This window comes from Chanodichthys erythropterus, chromosome 17 (assembly GCF_024489055.1).
Source record: "Chanodichthys erythropterus isolate Z2021 chromosome 17, ASM2448905v1, whole genome shotgun sequence".
In the NCBI taxonomy this organism is placed as follows: Eukaryota; Metazoa; Chordata; class Actinopteri; order Cypriniformes; family Xenocyprididae; genus Chanodichthys; species Chanodichthys erythropterus.
In genome coordinates, this window is record NC_090237.1 from 26,228,700 (window position 1) to 26,251,084 (window position 22,385).

At 35.3% G+C, this 22,385-nt stretch overlaps 1 protein-coding gene across 2 annotated transcripts in view; it reads left to right on the top strand.

The window, feature by feature from the left end:
• egfem1 (EGF-like and EMI domain containing 1) overlaps nucleotides 1-22,385 on the top strand; it is an 85,693-nt gene that overhangs the window by 10,679 nt on the left and 52,629 nt on the right. For both annotated transcript variants that reach the window (XM_067365191.1, XM_067365192.1), the window contains 4 exons: nucleotides 1,151-1,285; nucleotides 5,708-5,817; nucleotides 5,887-5,991; nucleotides 19,936-20,058. In XM_067365191.1, coding sequence (XP_067221292.1) covers nucleotides 1,151-1,285; nucleotides 5,708-5,817; nucleotides 5,887-5,991; nucleotides 19,936-20,058 — 473 coding nt within the window. The remainder of the gene's footprint in view (nucleotides 1-1,150; nucleotides 1,286-5,707; nucleotides 5,818-5,886; nucleotides 5,992-19,935; nucleotides 20,059-22,385) is intronic.

A 22,385-nucleotide genomic window follows, 5' to 3' on the forward strand; every position in this document is an offset into this window, starting at 1 on the left:
TCTGTTTAGTTTTTTTTTAGTTATATATTATAAATTTTAACATTTTGAATTAGATTTTATATTCATATTTTCTGTTTTCACTTTAATTTTAGTTTAAGGTTTAATAATTTTGTTGTGTATCTTTTCATTTTTGAAAAATATGTCTGTATAGTATTTATTCATTTTTAGTTATTAGTTTTAGTTTATTGAATTTTTTTTTGGATTATACTTAAACTTAAACTAAAGGAAAATGAGCAACGTGCTGAAATAAAATAAGTTTGGATCCTGAACATGTGGTTCAGCATGTTCTTTGAGGATCAAACTTTACAAGCTGTGAGAACATTTTGTCAACATCCTAAAACGAGCTGTTACAAGATCTAAGAGTAAGATCATTGGATTTATTTCCTCAATGCATCATAGTGTCAGCATGAACAGAGCTTAACTCATTATAGATAGCCTTATAATCAAATAATGCAGTTATAAATCACAAGAACAAGACACTTTTCCCTTTGTTTAATGCAATTAAACTACCCCTCCCCCCAATATAGTTTTATTTTTGATAGACAATTCTTAAACATGTGGTCCCCAGTCCTGAATACATGGTTACATCCTTGCGTAATTACCTTGTCCCAGTATTTAGTGCAGGAACACATGCATATTGGTGTCTGTATGTCTGCTTACTGTCAGCTGACAGCTACACATGCTGACCCACATTCTTCTGTGAGCATTTATGATGAAATGACCAATGGCTTTTTTTACTACTTGAACAAGATGACTAATAATGACATCACTAAAAGAGGGGTTTTGAATTTTAAAGTTCAAAATGAGACACTTGATGTGGATTTGTGGCTCATGAGTGCCCCCTATATGCGAATGATTTACCCTGAATATACCCGGGGCTGGTCTGGATTTCACAGAGCACTACTATCCAACAATCCATGCAACATTACATAACCAAAGTAAGGATGACCACGATGGATCAGGCTACAAATTTGGGACAGAAGTTTATAATGCTTGACACGTGAAATAACAGTCAGAAAAATCAATTATTGAGCCTTTATAAAAAGTTTGCATAAACATGCATGGGTTTTTTGCTGAGTAACATATTTGATACATCAGGATATTATGGTTCTTATACACCGATCAAACAATCTTTTTCACTGTTTCTCAGGCCGAATGTGTGTGAGGAGCAGGAGATGTCTATGCTGGGAGTGAGGCAACCGTGCGTTCAGGCGTTCACCCGTATGGTGAAGGTGTGGCGGCAGGGCTGCTCTTCTCAGCGCTGGTGCATGGGCTACGAGAGGAAGTGAGACACACAAAACTATTTACATTATTTCCATCTCTCAGTCATTATCCCTTAAATCATTTTCTCTTAGCAAATATGACTATCTCTCCCCAAAGAATTATCTCTTAAGTCAGAGGCAGTGACTTTTCTTTCCTACCGTTCAGTACAAGCAAATTTGCCAAGTACCATAGCAGATGCTTTCCATTGACTTAAGTACAAGTTTTGGGAAAGCTCTTCTGGAATTGTCTTCTGGGGTTAAGTGACTTGCACAGCAATAGTGATTTAAAAGGAGTCATAAGCAACTCTTGCTCCTCTGAAAGCAGACCACACTATCAGCCAACATATGTTCTTAAAGGGTTAGTTCACCCAAAAATAAGATTTCTGTCATTAATTACTCACCCTCATGTCGTCCCAAACTCGTAAGACCTTCGTTTGTCTTCGGAACACAAATTAAGATATTTTTGATGAAATCTGAGGGGTTTTGATCCATACATAGGCAGCAATGACATTGCACCTTTTGAGGTCCAGAAAAGTACTAAAGACATCATTAAAACCATCGACTTGACTGCAGTGGTTCAACCTTAATATTGTGAAGTGACGAGATTTTGTTTTGTTTTTGCGCACAAAAAGTATTCTTGTCACTTCACAATATTAAGGTTGAACCACTGCAGTCACGTCGATGGTTGTCTTTAGTAGCCTACCTTTATGGACCTCAAAAGGTGCAATGTTGTTGCTGCCTATGTGTGGATCAAAAACACTCGGATTTCATCAGAAATATTTTAATTTGTGTTCTGAAGATGAACGAAGGTCTTACAGGTGTGGAATGACATGAGGGTGAGTAATTAATGACAGAAATTTAATTTTTGAGTGAACTAACCCTTTACGACTTCTATCTGGCATGTTGAATACTGACCTGCTGATCAATATAGCAAAATTTGGCAAAACATGGTAACTATGACAACACTGAAACTGGAGAAAAACAGCTCAGAAATTTTAAAAGTGCATTGTATGTTTTTAATCGGAGCACAGTGAAATCGTCTGTTACAGGAAAGATCACACTGGTTTTTCAGTTGAACAAATAACAATGTAAAAATTGATTGAAAGAAAGAAAGAAAGAAAGAAAGAAAGAAAGAAAGAAAGAAAGAAAGAAAGAAAGAAAGAAAGAAAGAAAGAAAGAAAGAAAGAAAGAAAGAAAGAAAAAGAAAGAAAGAAAGAAAGAGAGAGAGAAATAACATATTTCACAATAATGCTGTAGCTTACTATTGGAAGTACACAAAAACATAATAATGTAACACAATAGAAAATAAATATTTTCCAATCAGTAGGCTATGTTACACATACTATTCTTTTTTCACAGTATAAATGATCATATTTTACATCTAAAAGATTGAAACCACTGAACTAGAGAACCATTTGCACTTTGAATCGTTTAGAATGTTCTTGTGAACTGGTTCAAAAGATTAAAGGTGCCCTAGAATTAAATATTGAATTTACCTCAGCATAGTTAAATAACAAGAGTTCAGTACATGGAAATGACATACAGTGAGTTTCAAACTCCATTGTTTCCTCCTTATATAAATCTCATTTGTTTAAAAGACCTCCGAAGAACAGGTGAATCTCAACATAACACCGACTGTTACATAACAGTCGGGATCATTAATATGTACGTCCCCAATATTTGCATATGCCAGCCCATGATCAAGGCATTACACAAGGGCAGCCAGTATTAACGTCTGGAGCAGCACGGCTGAATCATCATACTAGGTAAGCAAGCAAGAACAACAGCGAAAAATGGCAGATGGAGCAATAATAACTGACATGATCCATGATATCATGATATTTTTAGTGATATTTGTAAATTGTCTTTCTAAATGTTTTGTTAGCATGTTGCTAATGTACTGTTAAATGTGGTTAAAGTTACCATCGTTTCTTACTATATTCACGGAGACAAGACTGTCGTTATTTTCATTTTTTAAATACTTGCAGTCTGAATAATTCATAAACACAACTTCATTCTTTATAAATCACTCCAACAGTGTGTAATGTTAGCTTTAGCCACAGAGCATCAAACTCATTCAGAATCAAATGTAAACATCCAAATAAATACCATACTTACGGGATTAGACATGTTGCATGACAAACACTTTGTAAAGATCCATTTTGAGGGTTATATTAACATTAGCTGTGTAAACTTTATTCACTGTTTAAGGCAAGCGCGAGCTCCATTTCTAATTATGCCCCAAAATAGGCAGTTAAAAAAATTAATAAAAAAAAATCTATGGGGTATTTTGAGCTGAAACTTCACAGACACACACCTTAGACTTATATTACATCTTGTAAAGAAACGTTCAATGGCACCTTTAATTGAAAAGACTCGAATCAAACAAATGACTCTTCTCAGGTCTCTTCTCGGTTCTTTTCACAGAATGCGGCGCTTTTTTGTTCCACTGTGCTGCTTTGACGACTTTGACAGCTGTGCCGTGCCTGGCTGCTTTTTCAGCGTTTTTTGCTTATTATTTATGACCGCATTTTCAAGAAGCCTTGTCAAGTTAAAAGAGGTTCAACAAGCGGAAGATTCAGCAAGCATCGTGAGCGCGTGATTATAGGCTCTATTAGTCTACGTTATTTCCGGAGCACAGAATGAACAAAATGTTTATCTTGTGGTTTGATTAAATTAATTATTGTGTTCATTTAATTTCAGCAATGTTATGTATGTCTCATTTGCCATCGTAAAACAATTTATTTATTATATTATGTCGCATTAGACCTATCTCTACATACAGTTGTGGCCAGAATTATTAGACCCCTTCATAAATATGATCAAAGATGACTCTAAAAATAAATCTGCATTGTTTATCCTTTTGATCTTTAATTTATAAAATTAGCAAAAATCTAACCTTTCATTGAAGGAAAAGAATTGAAAGTGGGGGGAAGTAACATTATGAAATAAATGTTTTTCTCCAAAACACGTTTCCCACAATTATTAACACCCTTTTATTCAATTCTTTTTGCAACCTCCTTTTGCCAAGATAACAGCTCTGAGTCTTCTTCTATAACGCCTGATGAGTTTGGAGAACACCTGAAAGAGATCAGAGACAATTCCTCAATACAGAATCTCTCCAGATCCTTCAGATTCCCAGCTCCAAGTTGGTGCTTCTTCTCTTCAGTTCACTCCACTCATTTCTTTAGGGTTCAGGTCAGGGAACTGGGAAGACCATGGCAGAAGCTTCATTTTGTGCTCAGTGACCCATTTTTGTGCTGGTTTTGATGTTTGTTTTGGATCATTGTCCCGACGGATGATCCAACCACAGCCCATTATAAGATTTCTAGCACAGTTGGTCAGGTTTTGATTTTTTATCTGTTGATATTTGGTAGAATCCATGATGCCATGTATCTGAACAAGTTGTCCAGGACCTCCAGCACAAAAATAGGCCCACAACATTAAAGATCCAGCAGTATATTTGACCGTGGGCATGGGGCACTTTTTATCCATGTGTGCACCAAAACCATCTGGTGGGTTTGCTGCCAAAAAGCTCTTGTTTTAGTTTCATCTGACCATAGAAGCTTGTCCCGTTTGAAGTTCCAGTCTTGTCTGACAACTGAATATGCTGGAGATTGTTTCTGGATGAGAGCAGAGGATTTTTCTTGAAAACCTCCCGAACAGCTTGTGGGGATGTAGGTGCTTATGATAAATTTTTTTTAGGCTTTCTGAGATTCAAGACGCAACTAATCTCTGCAATTCTCCAGCTGTGATCCTTGGAGAGTCTTTGGACACTCAAACTTTCCTCCTTACTGTGCATTAGGACGATTTAGACACACGTCCTCTTTCAGTCAGATTTGTAACATCTTTAGTTGATTGTAACTTCTCAATTATTGCCCTGATAGTGGAAATGGGGATTTTCAATGCTTCAGCTATTTTCTTACAGCCACTTTCTATTTTGTGAAGCTCAACAATCTTTTGCTGCACATCAGAACTATATTCTTTGTTTTTTCTCATTGTGATGAATGATTAAGGGAATTTGGCCTTTGTGTTTCCTCATGTTTATACTCCTGTGGAACAGAAAGTCATGGCTGGCCAATTTCATGTTCATGATCACCCCGGTGAGCTAAAAAAATTTAAATAAGAATGGGAATATACTTCAGAGATATTTTACTCATAAAAAATTCTAGGGGTGTTAATAATTGTGGGCAATGTGTTTTGGAGAAAAACATTTATTTCTTAATGTTATTTCCCCCCCACTTTCAATTCTTTTCCTTCAATGAAAGGTTAGATTTTTGCTAATTTTATGTATTAAAGATCAAAAGGATAAACAATGCAGATTTATTTTTAGAGTCATCTTTGATCATATTTATGAAGGGGTCTAATAATTCTGGCCACAACTGTATAATCAACCTGTTAACGCTATTTTTGCATCTGTTTCTCCCTGTCTATATCTGTCTCAGGACAGGCTATTATACAGTGTATAGGCAGGTGTATAGTATGGAGATGCAAACTGTGTACAGGTGCTGCCCGGGATGGATGCAGAGAGGAGAAGAGAGAGGCTGTCTTCATAGTGAGTATAATAACACTGTGTGTGTGTGTTATGGATACAGAGTATCTGAACAATGCGTGTTGTCTACAGGAGTGTGTTCTTCTGGTACCTGCTTTAATGGAGGGAAGTGCTCTGAGACCAGTGATCAGCTATGTCAGTGTCCAGAAGGGTTCGAGGGAACACGCTGCCAATACGGTGAGTCTTTTGTGCCTTTTGAAGGGGTTGAAGTTTCAGCTGCTGAATATTCAGTGGCTTATTTACCTTTTCAGTGTTCAAGAATGGGTTCTGTGGTCATATTTTCAGGCTGTTTGTGTTTATGCATATGAGTTTGTGTTGATGCATCTGTACATTAGAGTGTTGTATATTTCTAAGGCGAGGGTAATTGGTGTCTTTGAAGCTTGTTTCCCTGGAGTTTCCCACTCCCACATTCTCTGTCCACCACCTGTGAGTGCACTAAAGTGAGTTTTCCCAGGCAAACGTCACTTTGGTTTGTTAGATTTTCACTTGTTTCTGCCCCCTCTGGTTTGTTTTGACAGCACATGTGAGGTTTTCACACTGTGAGGTGTCGAATTAAGCAGAATAAGAGTGTCTGTGTTCTGGTAAACATGATTTACCAGATCTGGTTTAACAGCAAAGAGTTTGACTTCAGTTGAAATCAGCAGAGTAAATATACATTTGAGCATTGAAGCAGCCTCACACACAGTAGTATGTGAACGAGATTTCGTGTTTGTGTCTTAACAGTAAACCTCTAAGTTTAGTTAGAGATTTTTGTGTGTTGGATCTGCAGCTTTACTCCTGCGGTTTTGTGCTAAGATGACAGTTTGTGCTCCTAAAATGTATTTTCAGAGTTTCTAAAATTAAAGTTTTCTTCTGCATGTCCATAACGCAGAGGGCTGATGGCTAAACAGTACGGCGGTGAAATGACTGTGATGAAAAATGTCTTTTCCATGTTGGACTGGTAAACCTATTAAGCTCATTTGACTCAGAGACTGTGTATTTGTGCGTGTGGAAGAATGTTTTTACAGTGCTCTCTTTCAATAGTCCCTGCCACTGTTACCCAGGACATGCTGTAGCTCAGCGGGCCTTTCCTGTTGGACTGATTGGCTGCCTTTAAAGGCCACTTGTCACTCAATTCTGAGAGGGAGAAAGCAGGGAATACTATTCATAGAATAAGAAAGTTAAAGGAATAGTGCATCCTCATGTTGTTACAAACCTGTAGGACTTACTTTCTTCCGTGGAACAAAAACTGAGATATTACACAGAATGTTCAAGCTGTTCTTTTCCATATAATAAAAGTTAATAGTGACCAGAAGCTGTCAAGCTCCAAAAAGGAAAAGTCACAACAAAAGTATCATAAAACATGTGCATAGACTAATTTTAATGGTACTTTTATAGTGTTCTTTTATCATTTTTGAGGCTTGACAGCTGCTGATGTTTTATAATAGACTAGTGTGAAAGAGTTAGCTCACCCAAAAATGAAAAATCTTTAATTAATTACCCTCATGTCGTTCCAAACCCGTAATGAAATCTGATAGCTGTATGACTCCTCAATAGACAGCAATTTAGCCACCACTTTCAAGGTCCTGAAAGGTACTAAAGACATTGTAAAAATGGTTGACGTGACTGCAGTGCTTCAAACTTAATGTTGTGAGGCGACAAGAATACTTTTTGTGTGAAAAAAACCCAAAACAAAAATAACGCATTTATTCAACAATATCTTCTGTCCTGTGTCATCTGCCTTCTGAAGTGAAGCGATGCGTTTGTGTAAGAAAAATATCCATATTTATCACGCTATAAAGTAAAATATCTAGCTTCCACTACTTTCCATATTCAACTTACGAAGAAAGTGTAACTGACGTCACGCAAGCTTTTTTCGTAAGTTGAATACGAAAAGTGTAGGACGTAGAGTAAGTGTTTTGAACTGCAAGAGGCATTACACTCTCTTCACAAGTTGTATACGGAAGGCAGTCTGGCGGAAGCTAGTTATTTTACTGGCTAACTTGTTAAATATGGATATTTTTCTTACACAAACGCATCACTTCCCTTCAGAAGGCCTTTATTAACCCCCTGGAGCCTTGTGGAGTACACGTTTATGACGGATGGATGCACTTTCTTGAGCTTCATACTAGTTGGTCTCGTTCATTGCCATTATAAAGCTTGGATATGTCAGGATATTATTAATATAACTGATTGTTCATCAGAAAGAAGATAGTCATATACACCCTTGAGGGTGAGTAAAGCTTGGGGTAAAGGCTCCGGTATACTTCAAACGATCTTCTTTTTCGTTCTTCATTTAGGGGTAAAATGAAGTTCGAAATGTGTGACCAGAGATATACTGTAAACGAACATCTGACGCCGCCCACACTGCTGAGAGTGACGGTTAGATGAATATGCAAATATGTGCCGTGCACTTTCTTCTCAGTAACAAAATAAACACAACAAAAATGAGAAAACAGTAAGCATTTATTATAGAAAGCATAAGAAAAGCGCCTGATCATAACAGCATGGGAATGTTAGCATGAGCTCTGCAAAGTAGCACTCCAGTCACGTCACGTGTTCATATAGCACTTTATTTAATGGATTGCTTAAAATCAAGCAGCTTTACAGTATCAAACATGAAAAACAGTGTTAGTGCTTCATTTTTTTACAAGCACAACTTCATTTTGTACTATAAAGCAGCTATCTAGTCTTTTCATGTTTTCACCTGCGGAGATCTTACCTTAACAAACTCTACAGATCAAATGAGTCAGAGACGTGGTCCACGCGAGTGAAGGCGGAGCCTCTGCGCACACCTCCTATTACGTTATCGTCACCAACCAATGGTAGTACGAAGGTGTTTTGGTGCTGGAATTAACTTTTCCTGAAAGTTCGCTTTGGCAAGCCATTTCGAACTTTACTACCCTCCAACCATCTTAGTGTTCCTCAATCAATTCATTCTAAACATTATAACAAGAAAAAAATAATAATAAAAGAATGCCTGTTTTTCCATTCATTTTTTGTAAAAATTGTATAGGGTCGCTAACGACCTGAGGTATGTAACAGTGTAAGTATATTTTTTCCAGTGTTGGGCACGTTACTTTAAAAAAGTAATTAGTTATAGTTACTAGTTACTTCACAAATAGTAACGGAGTTAGTAACGGAGTTACATCATTATAAAAGTAACTAATTACCAGGGAAAGTAACTATTGCGTTACTTTAAAAAAATTAAAATATGTCAAATAACTAAAAATAAATTATTCTTGATCCGTCTCGTGACTCATGATCCGCTCTTGCTTATGAAATTTCTCTGTACTGTCATTAAAGAAAATGTAGTTTTATATATATGTTTAAATAGTCCTATGTTATGTTTTAAATTCATTTACTTGATTATGAAAACTGAACACCATGAGTAAGATGCAAGATATATAGTATAGTCATGGAGTGGGTTAGACATGATTTTGACCACTTCATTAAGTTTTGTTTTATTGAAAGCCTTTCTTAAAAGTGAATTTCGTTTTGTAAAAATTCTATCTTAATTTTAATCAATGTTTCATAAACCAATTGCCTGGATTTAATAAATAAGAATCAAATATAGCAGACAATATAATCATGGATGCACGGGCGCGATCACTGGCGCATGAACTGGAGCGCGACTAAATGAACCGAAACTCAGCGTATAAGCTGCTTGCCTCGCAGACATGAGAAATATATCTATAGAAAGTTTGAAATATCTAAAAATGAAAAGAAATACTCTACTCTGATTATGTAGCCTAATCCGAATGAAATGTACATTCTCTCGTTGTAACGGAAGAAAAACTACTTTGTTTGATTACTTGTTACTGAAAAAAGTAATGGCGTTAGTAACGCCATTTATTTCTAACGCCGTTATTCCCATCACTGATTTTTTCTGCACAACAATAATTGAATACCCAATGATGACGTGATGTTTCACTCATAGTTAGCGCAGGCAGAAAACAGAAGAATAAGAAGAATCATAAGCAAAACTTGAAATGGCTCAGCGATTTACTGCAGATCAAGTACTGGACATAATCAAGTCACTTGATGGTGGATCTGGTGATAGTTAGAGAATATGTTTGAGATCGCAAATATGAGCCAGATGCTGAATGTCCTTGTTAGAGCTCATTTTCCCATACAGTGATGATGGTATAAAACATCTGCTCAAACTGGCTCCAAAAGGTAACAAAATATGCTTTATTTTATTCTTCTGTAATTCTTACTCTAGTTTCAGGAGAGTTTTATATTATCGTGACAGGTAGAGATCCATCCGTGTTAGATATAAATCCGGGTCACTAAAGACCCGAATATGTAATAATGATTGGCGAAACATTTATGCATTTAAGGATTAAACTTTTAAAAGAGATGCCATTTTTAATTTTTTTTTTCATTCAACATGTTGTTCTACTAAACAACAGTGTCTTCCTGATGGAGTTGAAGAGACTCGTGGGAAACAAGCTCTTCACTGTCAATTACTGCAACTTTCCTGTTTACAGGTTTACAATATGTGCTGAGTGAACAGTGTTTAAAGATGTGTCTGTGTGTACTGAGTGTGTTTGATACAGTTTGCCTGAGGGTTTCCTTTCCTCCATCTTGTTTGCTCTACACTGGAGTTAAGACTTACAACCCCACTGAGGGTCCTGACTCTACATACTTCCCTGGAATACTGCAGTGTATTGAGGAGTTCAAGAGTTCCTCATCCACAAACAACTTTTTTAGACCCCCCTTTAAACTGGGTCACATATCTCACATTCTTTGCATGGACACACACAGCTATCAATATATTATATTATTGTAGTCCAGTTGACATCTTTATAATTTTAGTACAGACCCAGCCTCAGTGTATTGAATGCAGAAAGCCATTTGCATTTCATCACCAAAAAAATTAAAATCACTACTCACCTTGATGAATACCAAACCTGTATGACTTTATTTCTTCTGCAGAACACAAAATAAGATGTTGTTTTTGTTTTGGTCTCTATTGACTTTCATTGTGTGGACAAAAAGTTAAAACATTCTTTAAATACGTCATACAGGTTTGGAATAATACGAGGTCGAGTAAATGTGAGAATTTTCATTTTTGGATTAATCGTTCATAATGTTTCACAATTTTGAGTGTTAATGTAATGTACATGTATAAGGTAATAATGTATATCATAGCCAACATCTTTACTGGCGTCAATGGTTCCGTTTAGAACCTTAAACATCCATGAAACCTTTCCATTGCAGTTTCTTTATAGTGGAAAAGGGTTCTTCAGATCATTATAAAAAAATTTTTTTTGATTTTAAAGATTTTTTGGGGAACCCAAAATGGTCCTTCAATGGCATTGTAGCATCATGGCACAGACTTCTGCATAAGAAAGCACCAAAATGAAAGAATCTTGTTGGCCAATATTGTTCCCCCCCGCCATCTGCATGGCTTTGATTATGTCAGCAGAAAAGAAAATTCATTTCAGAGCTGGAGAAAGTTTTAATGAAAGATTTTTCCTCAGAATAACATGTCCTGATCAATCATGCACATTGAGACCCGGAACATTTATTAAGATTTGTTTTTCCAGTTTTCCACTTTCTCACTGCTCTATTCTGTGTCTTTATCCTTCAGTTCAGTCACCTTCTCTGAACTAAAGCATGACATGTTCTGATCCAGCACAAATATATCTGTTAATGCAAACTTTGACTGAGCGGTCTGTAAATTATGATTGAGGTCATCAGATTACGTGCTGTTTGAAAGCTTGCTTATCCAGGACGGCCAGACCTTTCAGTTTAAGTTGTACTGACACGCTCCATGTGCTGGTTTGGTGAGAAACTCACATTTGAACAAGAACTTCACTGCTGCAGGATGCTCTGGCAGACACGGGCTGTTGAAACGAGAGTCTGTGGGGAGAAAGGATTACTGCACGGCAAAGACTGGCAATGAAAACAGAGTCCTTGAGAGTGTGGAGTGAGTTTCCTGGTCAAAAGGTTATTTCTTTTTGTTGAGATGGGCTTGAGGAAGCAGTGAGTCTGGCACATTAAAAAGTGAGAACTTCAGAAGGAAATTAATTTAACGTCTCCACTCAGCAGGTGATCTCAGTTGAGAGACAGAGAAACCAAATCCTGCTGTGGAGAAACATGAACCAGTTGTGTGTGTGTGTGCTGGAATGTTCTGTTGCTTTTAACTCAAAACCCTCTAGACTTCTGAAGATCTGTCTTTATACAGTATTTGCTCTCAATATTCTGTGTTGTAAAATACAAGTTATTGAAGGAAAATTTTATTGCTTATTAATGGTTCATGAGACTTAATGTAGTCTAAATGGAGCTTTCAGCTTTCTCAGGTGTTTCTTCTAAAATTCCTTGTAGGAGAAATAGACAAAATAGAGACACAAATTATTGACATACAGAAAGAATAGAGCGCTATAATAGCATAGACCAGATATATATTGGAAAAATGTTTTAGTTTATTGAAACTGATCTTTGATTGCAAACTTGGCTAATATGAGCATAGTTGAGACATTATTGAAATCTCTTCTGAAACTCTAGAGGAGACAAAAGTAAGATTGACTATCGTGATAGTGTCTTTAATATTTTTGTGAAATGTATATAATTTAAAGGGGTTCTTGATTATGATTTCACTTTTTTAACTTTAGTTAGTGTGTAATGTTGCTGTTTGAGCATAAACAACATCTGCAAAGTTACGACGCTCAAAGTTCAATGCAAAGGGAGATATTTTCTTCTACAGAAATTGCTTTTTAAGGATTACAAATGGCTGGTAGGAACTACAATGAGCTTCTTCCTATGATGGTGACATCAAAAACCTCAAAATTTACATAAACCCTGTCCCCGGGAACACGCATCAAAGGGGTTGAGGCCATGTTGGGCTGCTTTAGAGAAGAGGAAGAGTTGTTGTAGTAGAGTGCAGTAGAGTTGTTACCATGCCACCATTTTACACTGGACTGCTTCACATATGAGGGTCAATTCAACGCTGGATTTGCACACAAGATTAACATGACGGCACATGCTAGTCGATGAGTTGAATCAACTCCACAGCAACTACATAAATTTATCCACTAACCATTCAGAAACGTCTAGATAAATTTTAAAAGTTGTAACTTCTTCCTGAGTCTCTCCATCAGTGTCGACTCCGGTTTGAATAATGTAAGACTGAACACCATTACTGACAATCCTCATTTTGGCTGAGTGAGATTCTCCAGCTTTGTTGTTGTTGAGCAACCGGAGCACGAACGGTTAAAGCTCCGCCTTCTTTTGGAAAGCAGGCAGGGAGCTTTAGCCATGAAGCACTATCAAACTCATTCAGAATCAAATGTAAACATCCAAATAAACACCATACTTACGCGATTAGACATGCTGCACGACGAACACTTTGTAAAGATCCATTTTAAGGGTTATATTAGCTGTGTGAACTTTGTTTATGCTGTTTAAGGCAGTCGCAAGCTCGGGGGGCGGGGAGCGGGAGATTTAAAGGGACCGCAGCCTGAATCGGCGCGTATTTAATGATGCCCCAAAATAGGCAGTTAAAAAAATGAATTAAAAAAAAAAAAATCTATGAGTTATTTTGAGCTGAAACTTCAGACACATTCAGGGGACACCTTAGACTTATATTACATCTTTTGAAAACACGTTCTACGGCACCTTTAAAGGGACACACAAAAAAACAATGTGTTTTTGTTTACACCCAATTAGGGGCAGATTTGACAAGCTATAATAAATGAACTGTGGGGTATTTTGAGCTGAAACTTCACAGACACCAGAAACTTACACCGTGTCCTAACCAGACGCGATGCGATGCCTCGACAAGCGATAAAATGTATCTTTTCCATGTTTTTGTCCTGACCAGCCATGACGTCATAGTGTATTCTATGACAAAGATTGGTTGTACTCTGTAAATAATGTTTAAATTGTGTAATATTTATGAATTTTACTTGCCTACTTTGCTCTTGCCGAGAGAACCCGTCCACACTCTCTTCTGATTGGCTGTGTTTTTTGATTGATTTTATCGCTTCTCATTGTCGCGTCACGTCTAGTGTGGACAGTCAAATTGCTCGCTGCTGGAATCTTATCGCATTGTGTCTGGTTAGGACACGGTGTTATAATATATCTTGTGAAAAGGGCATTATAGGTCCCCTTTAATATAATTAATTGAATTGATACTTCCATTCAGCAAGGGCACATTAAATTCATATTTGTTTACAAAAATAGTGGTAATTTGTTTTCTCTTTTTCAAAATTAGTTATTTTCATAGAGTCAGTAAAGCACCTGTAACTTAATATTTGATCGAATATTGAAACATCCTGTTGGTAGCTGTATACAGATCAACCAGTAATTGCGGAAATGTGTAATTAATGTGCAGATGCTTGCCAGATGTTTCAGAGTCCCTTGCTGTTTAAAAAAAGAAGTCATGCTTGAATGTGAGGCCTAGTTTGGATGTGTGAGTTTATGTAAGATAATACAGGACCAAATGCAAAGATCTGTGGTATCACAACAAAAGACATGTGCCTCTACATGCTGAGAGATGGGCAGACATAGCAGCTGAACAGTTACAGTATACACAGAACTATCCTTTTCTCTGATAGGACACACAGTTAGCTTAAACGTTTTGTAACTGCTCTGCCTAAACCATTAAAGAGGATCTCCCAATGAAAGGACAGGGGATATTCATGAGAAACTGCTGCTTTTCCTCGAAGCATTCATAACCCTGAGAGATAACCAAACGACTTTAACATGCGTTGAGAAAAAGTAGACAAAAGGAATGAGAGAGAATGAAAATACCCAATCTTTATTGCGTTATGTTTCCTTTGAGACTCATTAGTGTATTTAAAAGCAGTAAGAGTTTATACCTTAAATTAAAAGGTCTAACGGTGGCAATAATCCTCTTATTCACTTCTGAGGGGGAAAAGACACTATGTAGAGACCTTGTGAGGTCTTGTCAGCTGTCGTCTGTAGAACGCATCAGGCGAGTTGTACTACGTCCAAACTGAGGAAAGGATATCCCAGGAAAGATGGCTATGGTTATTAGATTTCCGTTCTCTCTGTTCGCTCTGGCCCAGAAATGGCCATCAATTAATATGTAATACTTCTCAGTATTTAAATGGAAGTAACAAAGATATGTGTTTTAAATAGCAACACACTGGCAAACACACAGAATATCATTGCAATGTGGTGGCAAGTTTTGCACAAGCAATCTCCAGTGACAATTTCTATATATACATTTTTTACATTTCATAAATGGGTACATAAAATGTTTTGGAAATATATTTTTTAAATGTACAGGTATGTTTTTTTTTAATAGATTTGAATTTATTTGTATATTTTACATTATATATATATATATATATATATATATATATATATATATATATATATATATATATATATATATATATATTTGTATTATTATATTAAGGCACTTATAAAATCCTGTATTTTTGCAACAAAGAATACGTTCTATTCTCCTTGAAAATTACAAAACATTTTGATCATACACCCAGCGCAATGCAAATGTTTTTTGCTAGTTTCAGCCTGACACAGTTATCATTTTCCCGTCCTGCACCATGTTGTTTAAATAGCAAATGCATTTGCGCCCGTTTATGAAAATGAGGTGTGTTCAGATGCATTGTTGGCGTGTTGCTATTTTGAGGCAGCTGAAATAGATTGCGCCATTGACCAACTGATCAACGCAATATTTATTTATTTTTTGTTATTTAAAGAGCGCGTTGGTAATGTGCACCTATAGGCGCACTTAAACACTGCTTATTACACACACAGGGACGCGCAGCAACATGCCAAATAATAAAAATAAAAGGATTACAATTTAAAAATTGCAAATTCCGCCACGTAAATAACGAGTCTGCCATGGTGCGAGCGCAACTGGCTTTTAAAGGGAATGGGAGATGAGACTCTGATTGGTTTATTCCACGTTACACCCAAAACACACCCATTACTCATTAAGAGAATAGGGAAAACCCTTTTAGACCATGCACCGGATGCGCCGTCCATTTGTCCCATCGTTAAACTAGCAAAAGTGGATTCAGACAAAAAAAAGCAGTGCAGTGGAATACATTTTTTTGTGTGAACGGGCCCTTGTACATTCTTTGTGGCATACAGAATATATTCAGTTCAAAAACCTCTTTAAAATATATAAATGTTGACAGAATGTGTAAATGTTAATATCAATAACATTTTAAAACAGTCTTTCCATTTGCTTTTAATTTCCCGTTGTTTATTCTTGTTTTATTTCTAGATGTTTTTCATCGTTCTTTCCCCTGTTCCTGTTTGCCAGTCAGAGCCAGAGCAAGATTAATGACAGAGGTCTGGATACAAAACAGATCTAGATTTAAAATGACAAAGAGAATGATCACCAGGTGTGAAACATAGAAAACAGGGGCTTAAACAAGCTAAACAGATGGCAGAGTGGATGTTTATTCTCAGATGTATTTGTGTGTGTACTTTTGCGTGCATGTCAGTCCTTATCAAGACGCACATTTTAGCCACTGCAAATGCATTATAGTTTTGTGAAATCACTTAAAGGCATAGTTCACCCCAAAAAAAGAAAATTTGGCATTATTTACCCTCATGATGCTGTAAACCTGTATAAGCGAGTCGACAGCATCACAGTTAGAACGCTTAACTTACATTTGTAAATCTGTCCTTGTCTTTCCACAGGAAAGATGTTGTCAGCACTGTGTATTATTATTATTATGGGATGTTTGTTTAAGGTCATTGCCGTGTCTTGGAGTCAAAGGTTGTTAGGGAGACATGACTCCACGAGATCAGACAGAAGAAAACAGATGGAGATGGGTGAAAAATAATGTGTGCAAATTTGTGAACATGTATCTTGAACATGTAGGCCTGGTTTCACAAACAGGGCTTAAAATAAGCCAGGATTTTTATAAACATGCCTTAGAAAAAACATTACTGTTGTGCATCTTGATAAAAGAACAATAGCACTGACAGATTTGAAGATATATCAGTGCAAGATTCTTTCAGTTCAAACATGCATTTTAGTCTGGGACTAGACTTAAGCTTTGTCTGTGAAACTGGGGAAAGATTCTTAAATATTATAAAACCTGGCTTTGGGCAACCAACGACATTGATTCATAAATATTTTATAATTTTAGATATTATAATAGTCATATTTGGAGTTCATCTGGTGATGCTGTGTTGCCTTCGAAACCAAGTGTGGGTGTGGCCTGAACATTTGCTATGGCGACCCATCCTTGGTTTCTGAGGCTTACAGAAACACACACTATCAAATAATTGTATTTATTTATCAATTGATTTTTAAGATAAGTTCTCTTGAACTTATTGTGAAACTTTTTTTTTTTTGAGTTTGTGTGTACTTGATGAAAACCTGTTGAGCAGAAGGCAGCTGTTTAGACCAGCTTGGACTTATTACCTGAGTCTGAGTGCTGTGTGTTTGTGTGGGGGTTGGTTTGTGTGGTTTGTCTGTTTATGTCTGTGTGATGATTATGTTAAAATGACTGCACAATGTCCTGTTTAAAGACATGAGACAGGAAACATTTTTACAGAAAGTCTTTACAGATCTAAACAATATGCTGGAGAGAGGAAACTATTGAAAATATAAAGAGGAAATAGATGGATAAAGAAATAGATTTTCCAGATGATGTTAAAGGGTTAGTTCACCCAAAAATTCTGTCATTAATTACTCACCCTCATGTCGTTCCAAACATGTAAGACCTTCATCTTCTGAACTCGAATTAATAATTTTTTTGATGAAATCTGAGAGATTTCTGTCGTAAGACTAATCCATATAAATGAGTGGTTTAGTCCAGACTCTTGCTTTATATGATGAAAAGATTGAATTTAGGCTTTTACTCACTTGTTAACATTGATCAGCAAACATAAACAGAAGCTCAACTGAACCTGCTTGATGCGTGAGAACAAACCTCTTCTGGAAGTTCAAACTTGCTGTGTAACTAATGAGGTTCATTCTCGTGTGTTACGCAACACGTTTGAGCTTCCGGACGAGGTTTGTTCTCACGCATCAAGCAGGTTTGGTTGAGTTTCTGTATATTATATGTTTATATGTGACTAAAAGAAAATTTGGACTGAACCGCTTAATTCATATGGATTAGTTTTATGATCTTTTTGAAGCATCAAAGTGGTAGTAGCGTAGCTAATTCGTTCTCGTAATTTAATGACTTTTTTCTCGTAATTTAATGACTTTATTCTCAACATTTTATCTCGACTTTTTTCTCAAAATTTAACACGTTTTTTTTCTCGTAATTTAACGAGTTTATTCTCAACATTTTATCTCGACTTTTTTCTTGAAATTTAACGAGTTTATTCTCAACATTTTATCTCGACTTTTTTCTTGAAATTTAACGATTTTATTCCCAAATTTTATCTCGACTTTTTTCTCGAAATTTAACAAGTATTTTTTTGTAATTTAACGAGTTTATTCTCAACATTTTATCTCGACTTTTTTCTTGTGCAGAATATCATTGCAACATTTTATCTTGACTTTTTTCTCGAAATTTAACACGTTTTTTTTCCTCATAATTTAACAAGTTTATTCTCAACATTTTATCTCAACTTTTTTCTTGAAATTTAACGAGTTGTTTCCTCATAATTTAACGAGTTTATTCTCAACATTTTATCTCAACTTTTTTCTTGAAATTTAACGAGTTGTTTCCTCATAATTTAACAAGTTTATTCTCAACATTTTATCTCAACTTTTTTCTTGAAATTTAACGAGTTGTTTCCTCATAATTTAACGAGTTTATTCTCAACATTTTATCTCAACTTTTTTCTTGAAATTTAACGAGTTGTTTCCTCATAATTTAACGAGTTTATTCTCAACATTTTATCTCGACTTTTTTTCTCAAAATTGAATGACTTTTTTCTCGTAATTTAACGAGTTTATTCTCAACATTTTATCACGACTTTTTTCTCGAAATTTAACGAGTTTTTTCTTCATAATTTAATGTTTATTCTCAACATTTTTTCTCGTAATTTAACGAGTTTATTAACATTTTATCTTGACTTTTTTCTTGAAATTTAACGACTTTTCTCAAAATGTAACAAGTTTTTTTCTCGTAATTTAACAAGTTTTTCCCTCATAATTTAACGAGTTTATTCTCAACATTTTATCTCGACTTTTTTTCTTGAAATTTAACAACTTTTTTCTCGTAATTTAACGAGTTTATTCTCAACATTTTATCTTGACTTTTTTCTCGAAATTTAATGAGTTTATTAACATTTTATCTTGACTTTTTTTCTTGAAATTTAACGACTTTTCTCGAAATGTAACGAGTTTTTTTCTCGTAATTTAAGAAGTTTTTTCCTCATAATTTAACGAGTTTATTCTCAACATTTTATCTCGACTTTTTTCTCGAAATTTAATGACTTTTTTCTCGTAATTTAACAAGTTTATTCTCAACATTTTATCTCGACTTTTTTCTCGAAATTTAACGAGTTTTTTCTTCATAATTTAATGTTTATTCTCAACATTTTTTCTCGTAATTTAACGAGTTTGTTAACATTTTATCTTGACTTTTTTCTTGAAATTTAACGACTTTTCTCAAAATGTAACAAGTTTTTTTCTCGTAATTTAACAAGTTTTTTCCTCATAATTTAACGAGTTTATTCTTAACATTTTATCTTGACTTTTTTCTTGAAATTTAACAAGTTTTTTTGTAATTTAGCGAGTTTATTCTCAACATTTTATCTCGACCTTTTTCTTGAAATTTAACGAGTTTATAAACATTTTATCTTGACTTTTTTCTTGAAATTTAACGAGTTTATTAATATTTTATCTTGACTTTTTTCTCAAAATTTAATGAGTTTATTTTCAACATTTTATTTCGACTTTTTTCTCAAAATTTAACAAGTTTATTCAAATGAGTTTATTTTAAATCAAAATTATCTAAAGTACTGGATAGATGGGGAAAAAATGACCACAACTCCATTTAATGGGGTTATCAATTTGATTGTTTTTGTTGTTAATCTTTGTCTTTTTCTTATTAGCATATTAATGATTTTATGTTTCTAAAACACAATATAGTTATAGTCTATATGGATTCTCAGGGTTTTTCTTTCTTTCTTTCTTTCTTTCTTTCTTTCTTTCTTTCTTTCTTTCTTTCTTTCTTTCTTTCTTTCTTTCTTTCTTTCTTTCTTTCTTTCTAGATATAAACGAGTGTGCAGACAGTAATGGCGGATGTGAAGGCACGTGCTGTAATACTATCGGCAGTTATTACTGCAGGTGTCCTGACGGTAGTAAACTCGGAGATGATGGGAAATCCTGCCAAGGTGAGCGCACAGTCACATCCATCGAGTTTATATCATGTTTCTAAAACCATTTAACCGCTCTATAATCAGAGTGACCCACTTAAAACCAATATTCGAGAAAGGTGCCCACAATATTAATATCTAAATATAAGCAGCAGTAAATTCAATCATAAATGTATAATATTGTGTCCTATCTCCATAAAGCATTCAGACACTTTTAAGACCAGGTCTGGCATTAATGCTTTGAACTGTCATAATCATAAGTAAGAGTAGTTTGTAATGCTCTCTGTTAATGATATGCAGGAAAAACCCTTTTAATCCATCCTGTGCATGTGATTGCACCGGGAGCTTGTTTAAGGTCATTTGTTTGGCTTGGTTTCATCATGAGATGAAGGATGATGTATGATGGGCTTTGTGTGGGCAGTAGTGCCTGAATGTGCTGAGAGAGATGGTTCTACATCTGTGTCCATCTCAGCTGTTAGTGTGTTAGTGTGGGAATGATGATCCTGCCTGCTGTCTCAGGTCCTACTGGACTGAAAGACGACAGGTGAGGAAACCGGTGTATGAGAGATGCCAAATTTACAACGTAAAGGTGGCACAGAAGCACTTCTGAAGTGGCAATTAGGTGTCTTTACGCAGACTGTTTAATGTTGCTGGAAGGTGGCATAAATTCACTTACACAGCAATTTCAATAGTATAATTTTATACTAGGGACTAAGGTGGGTCAGAGCAGGCATCATTTAGTCTATTTTTTGTGTCCAAGTGCATTATTTTCTTTTAAAATAATTTGATAAATTAATGACATATATCACTTTATTCTGTTCAACCTATTTAGTTTGAATTCAATTTTAATACATTTAAATAATAAATATTGTTTTATGTTTTGTCTTAAACCCCCAAAATGTCAGGTGGCCGAACAAATGTACAGACTAAGAAAACTAATCCGTTTAAAATAGTGTCTTATAAAAAAAAAAAAAGTGAACACTAAATACTATGGCATCATTTGTTTTGTTTGAAACCTTATATATAAACAAGTATTATAAATATTAGTAGTTTTAAAGATGTAGTTGAAAAGCTTTTGTCCAGCAATATGTATATTCTCAAATGTCAGGGTGGCAACTGCAAACATGTCTCTTTTATTATGAATTGACAAGATAGAGTAAACATGACCCCAAATTATCCTTGTAGCGGAGTGAAAAGGTTTCGAAGATCTCTCTCAAATACTGGTAAAAAACGGCTCATTTCAATTATTTACATACAACTATTTGGTTGTACCGTCTGACATCAAATTTTTTATTTAAAGGTACCCTAGAATTAAATATTGAATTTACCTCGGCATAGTTGAATAACAAGAGTTCAGTAAATGGAAAAGACATACAGAGAGTCTCAAACTCCATTGTTTCCTCCTTCTTATATAAATCTCATTTGTTTAAAAGACCTCCGAAGAACAGGCGAATCTCAACATAACACCGACTGTTACGTAACAGCCGGGATCATTAATATGTACGCCCCCAATATTTGCATATGCCAGCCCATGTTCAAGACATTAGACAAGGGCAGAACGTCTGGATGTGCACAGCTGAATCATCAGACAAGGTAAGCCAGCAAGAACAATAGTGAAAAATGGCAGATGGACCAATAATAACTGACATGACCCATGATAACATATTTTTATTGATATTTGTAAATTGTCTTTCTAAATGTTTCGTTAGCATGTTGCTAATGTACTGTTAAATGTGGTTAAAGTTACCATTGTTTCTTACTGTATTCGCGTCATGCAGCATGTATGACGAACATCTTGTAAAGATCCATTTTGAGGTATATATAAGCTTTGTGATCTTTGTTTATGCACTGTTTAAGACAAGCACGAGCTCAGGGGGTGGGGGAGCACGAGAATTAAAGGGGCTGCAGCCTAAATCGGCTCATATTTAATGATGACCCAAAATAGGCAGTTAAAAAAAATGTATAAAAAAAATCTATGGGGTATTTTGAGCTGAAACTTCACAGACACATTCAAGGGACACCTTAGACTTATATTACATCTTTTAAAAAGAAGTTCTAGGGCACCTTTAAACATTTTGAAATTAAATAAAACTTGTTTAAACACATTGTTCATGACTCAAAAATATGCATTACATCAGTTTTGAAAAGATTTTAAAAAAATTTTTTAAAGCTTCTTGAAGCTATTTGTCAATGACCAAATACATAATGACTAAATGTAATGAGGGCGAAAGAAACAGAAAAAAATTGGGTTGATACTACCCTGTATAATATTGACAATATTTTACAGTAATTCTGATGAAGAAATAATAAAGAATACTAAAATCAATGCAGGCTGGTTAAATTAT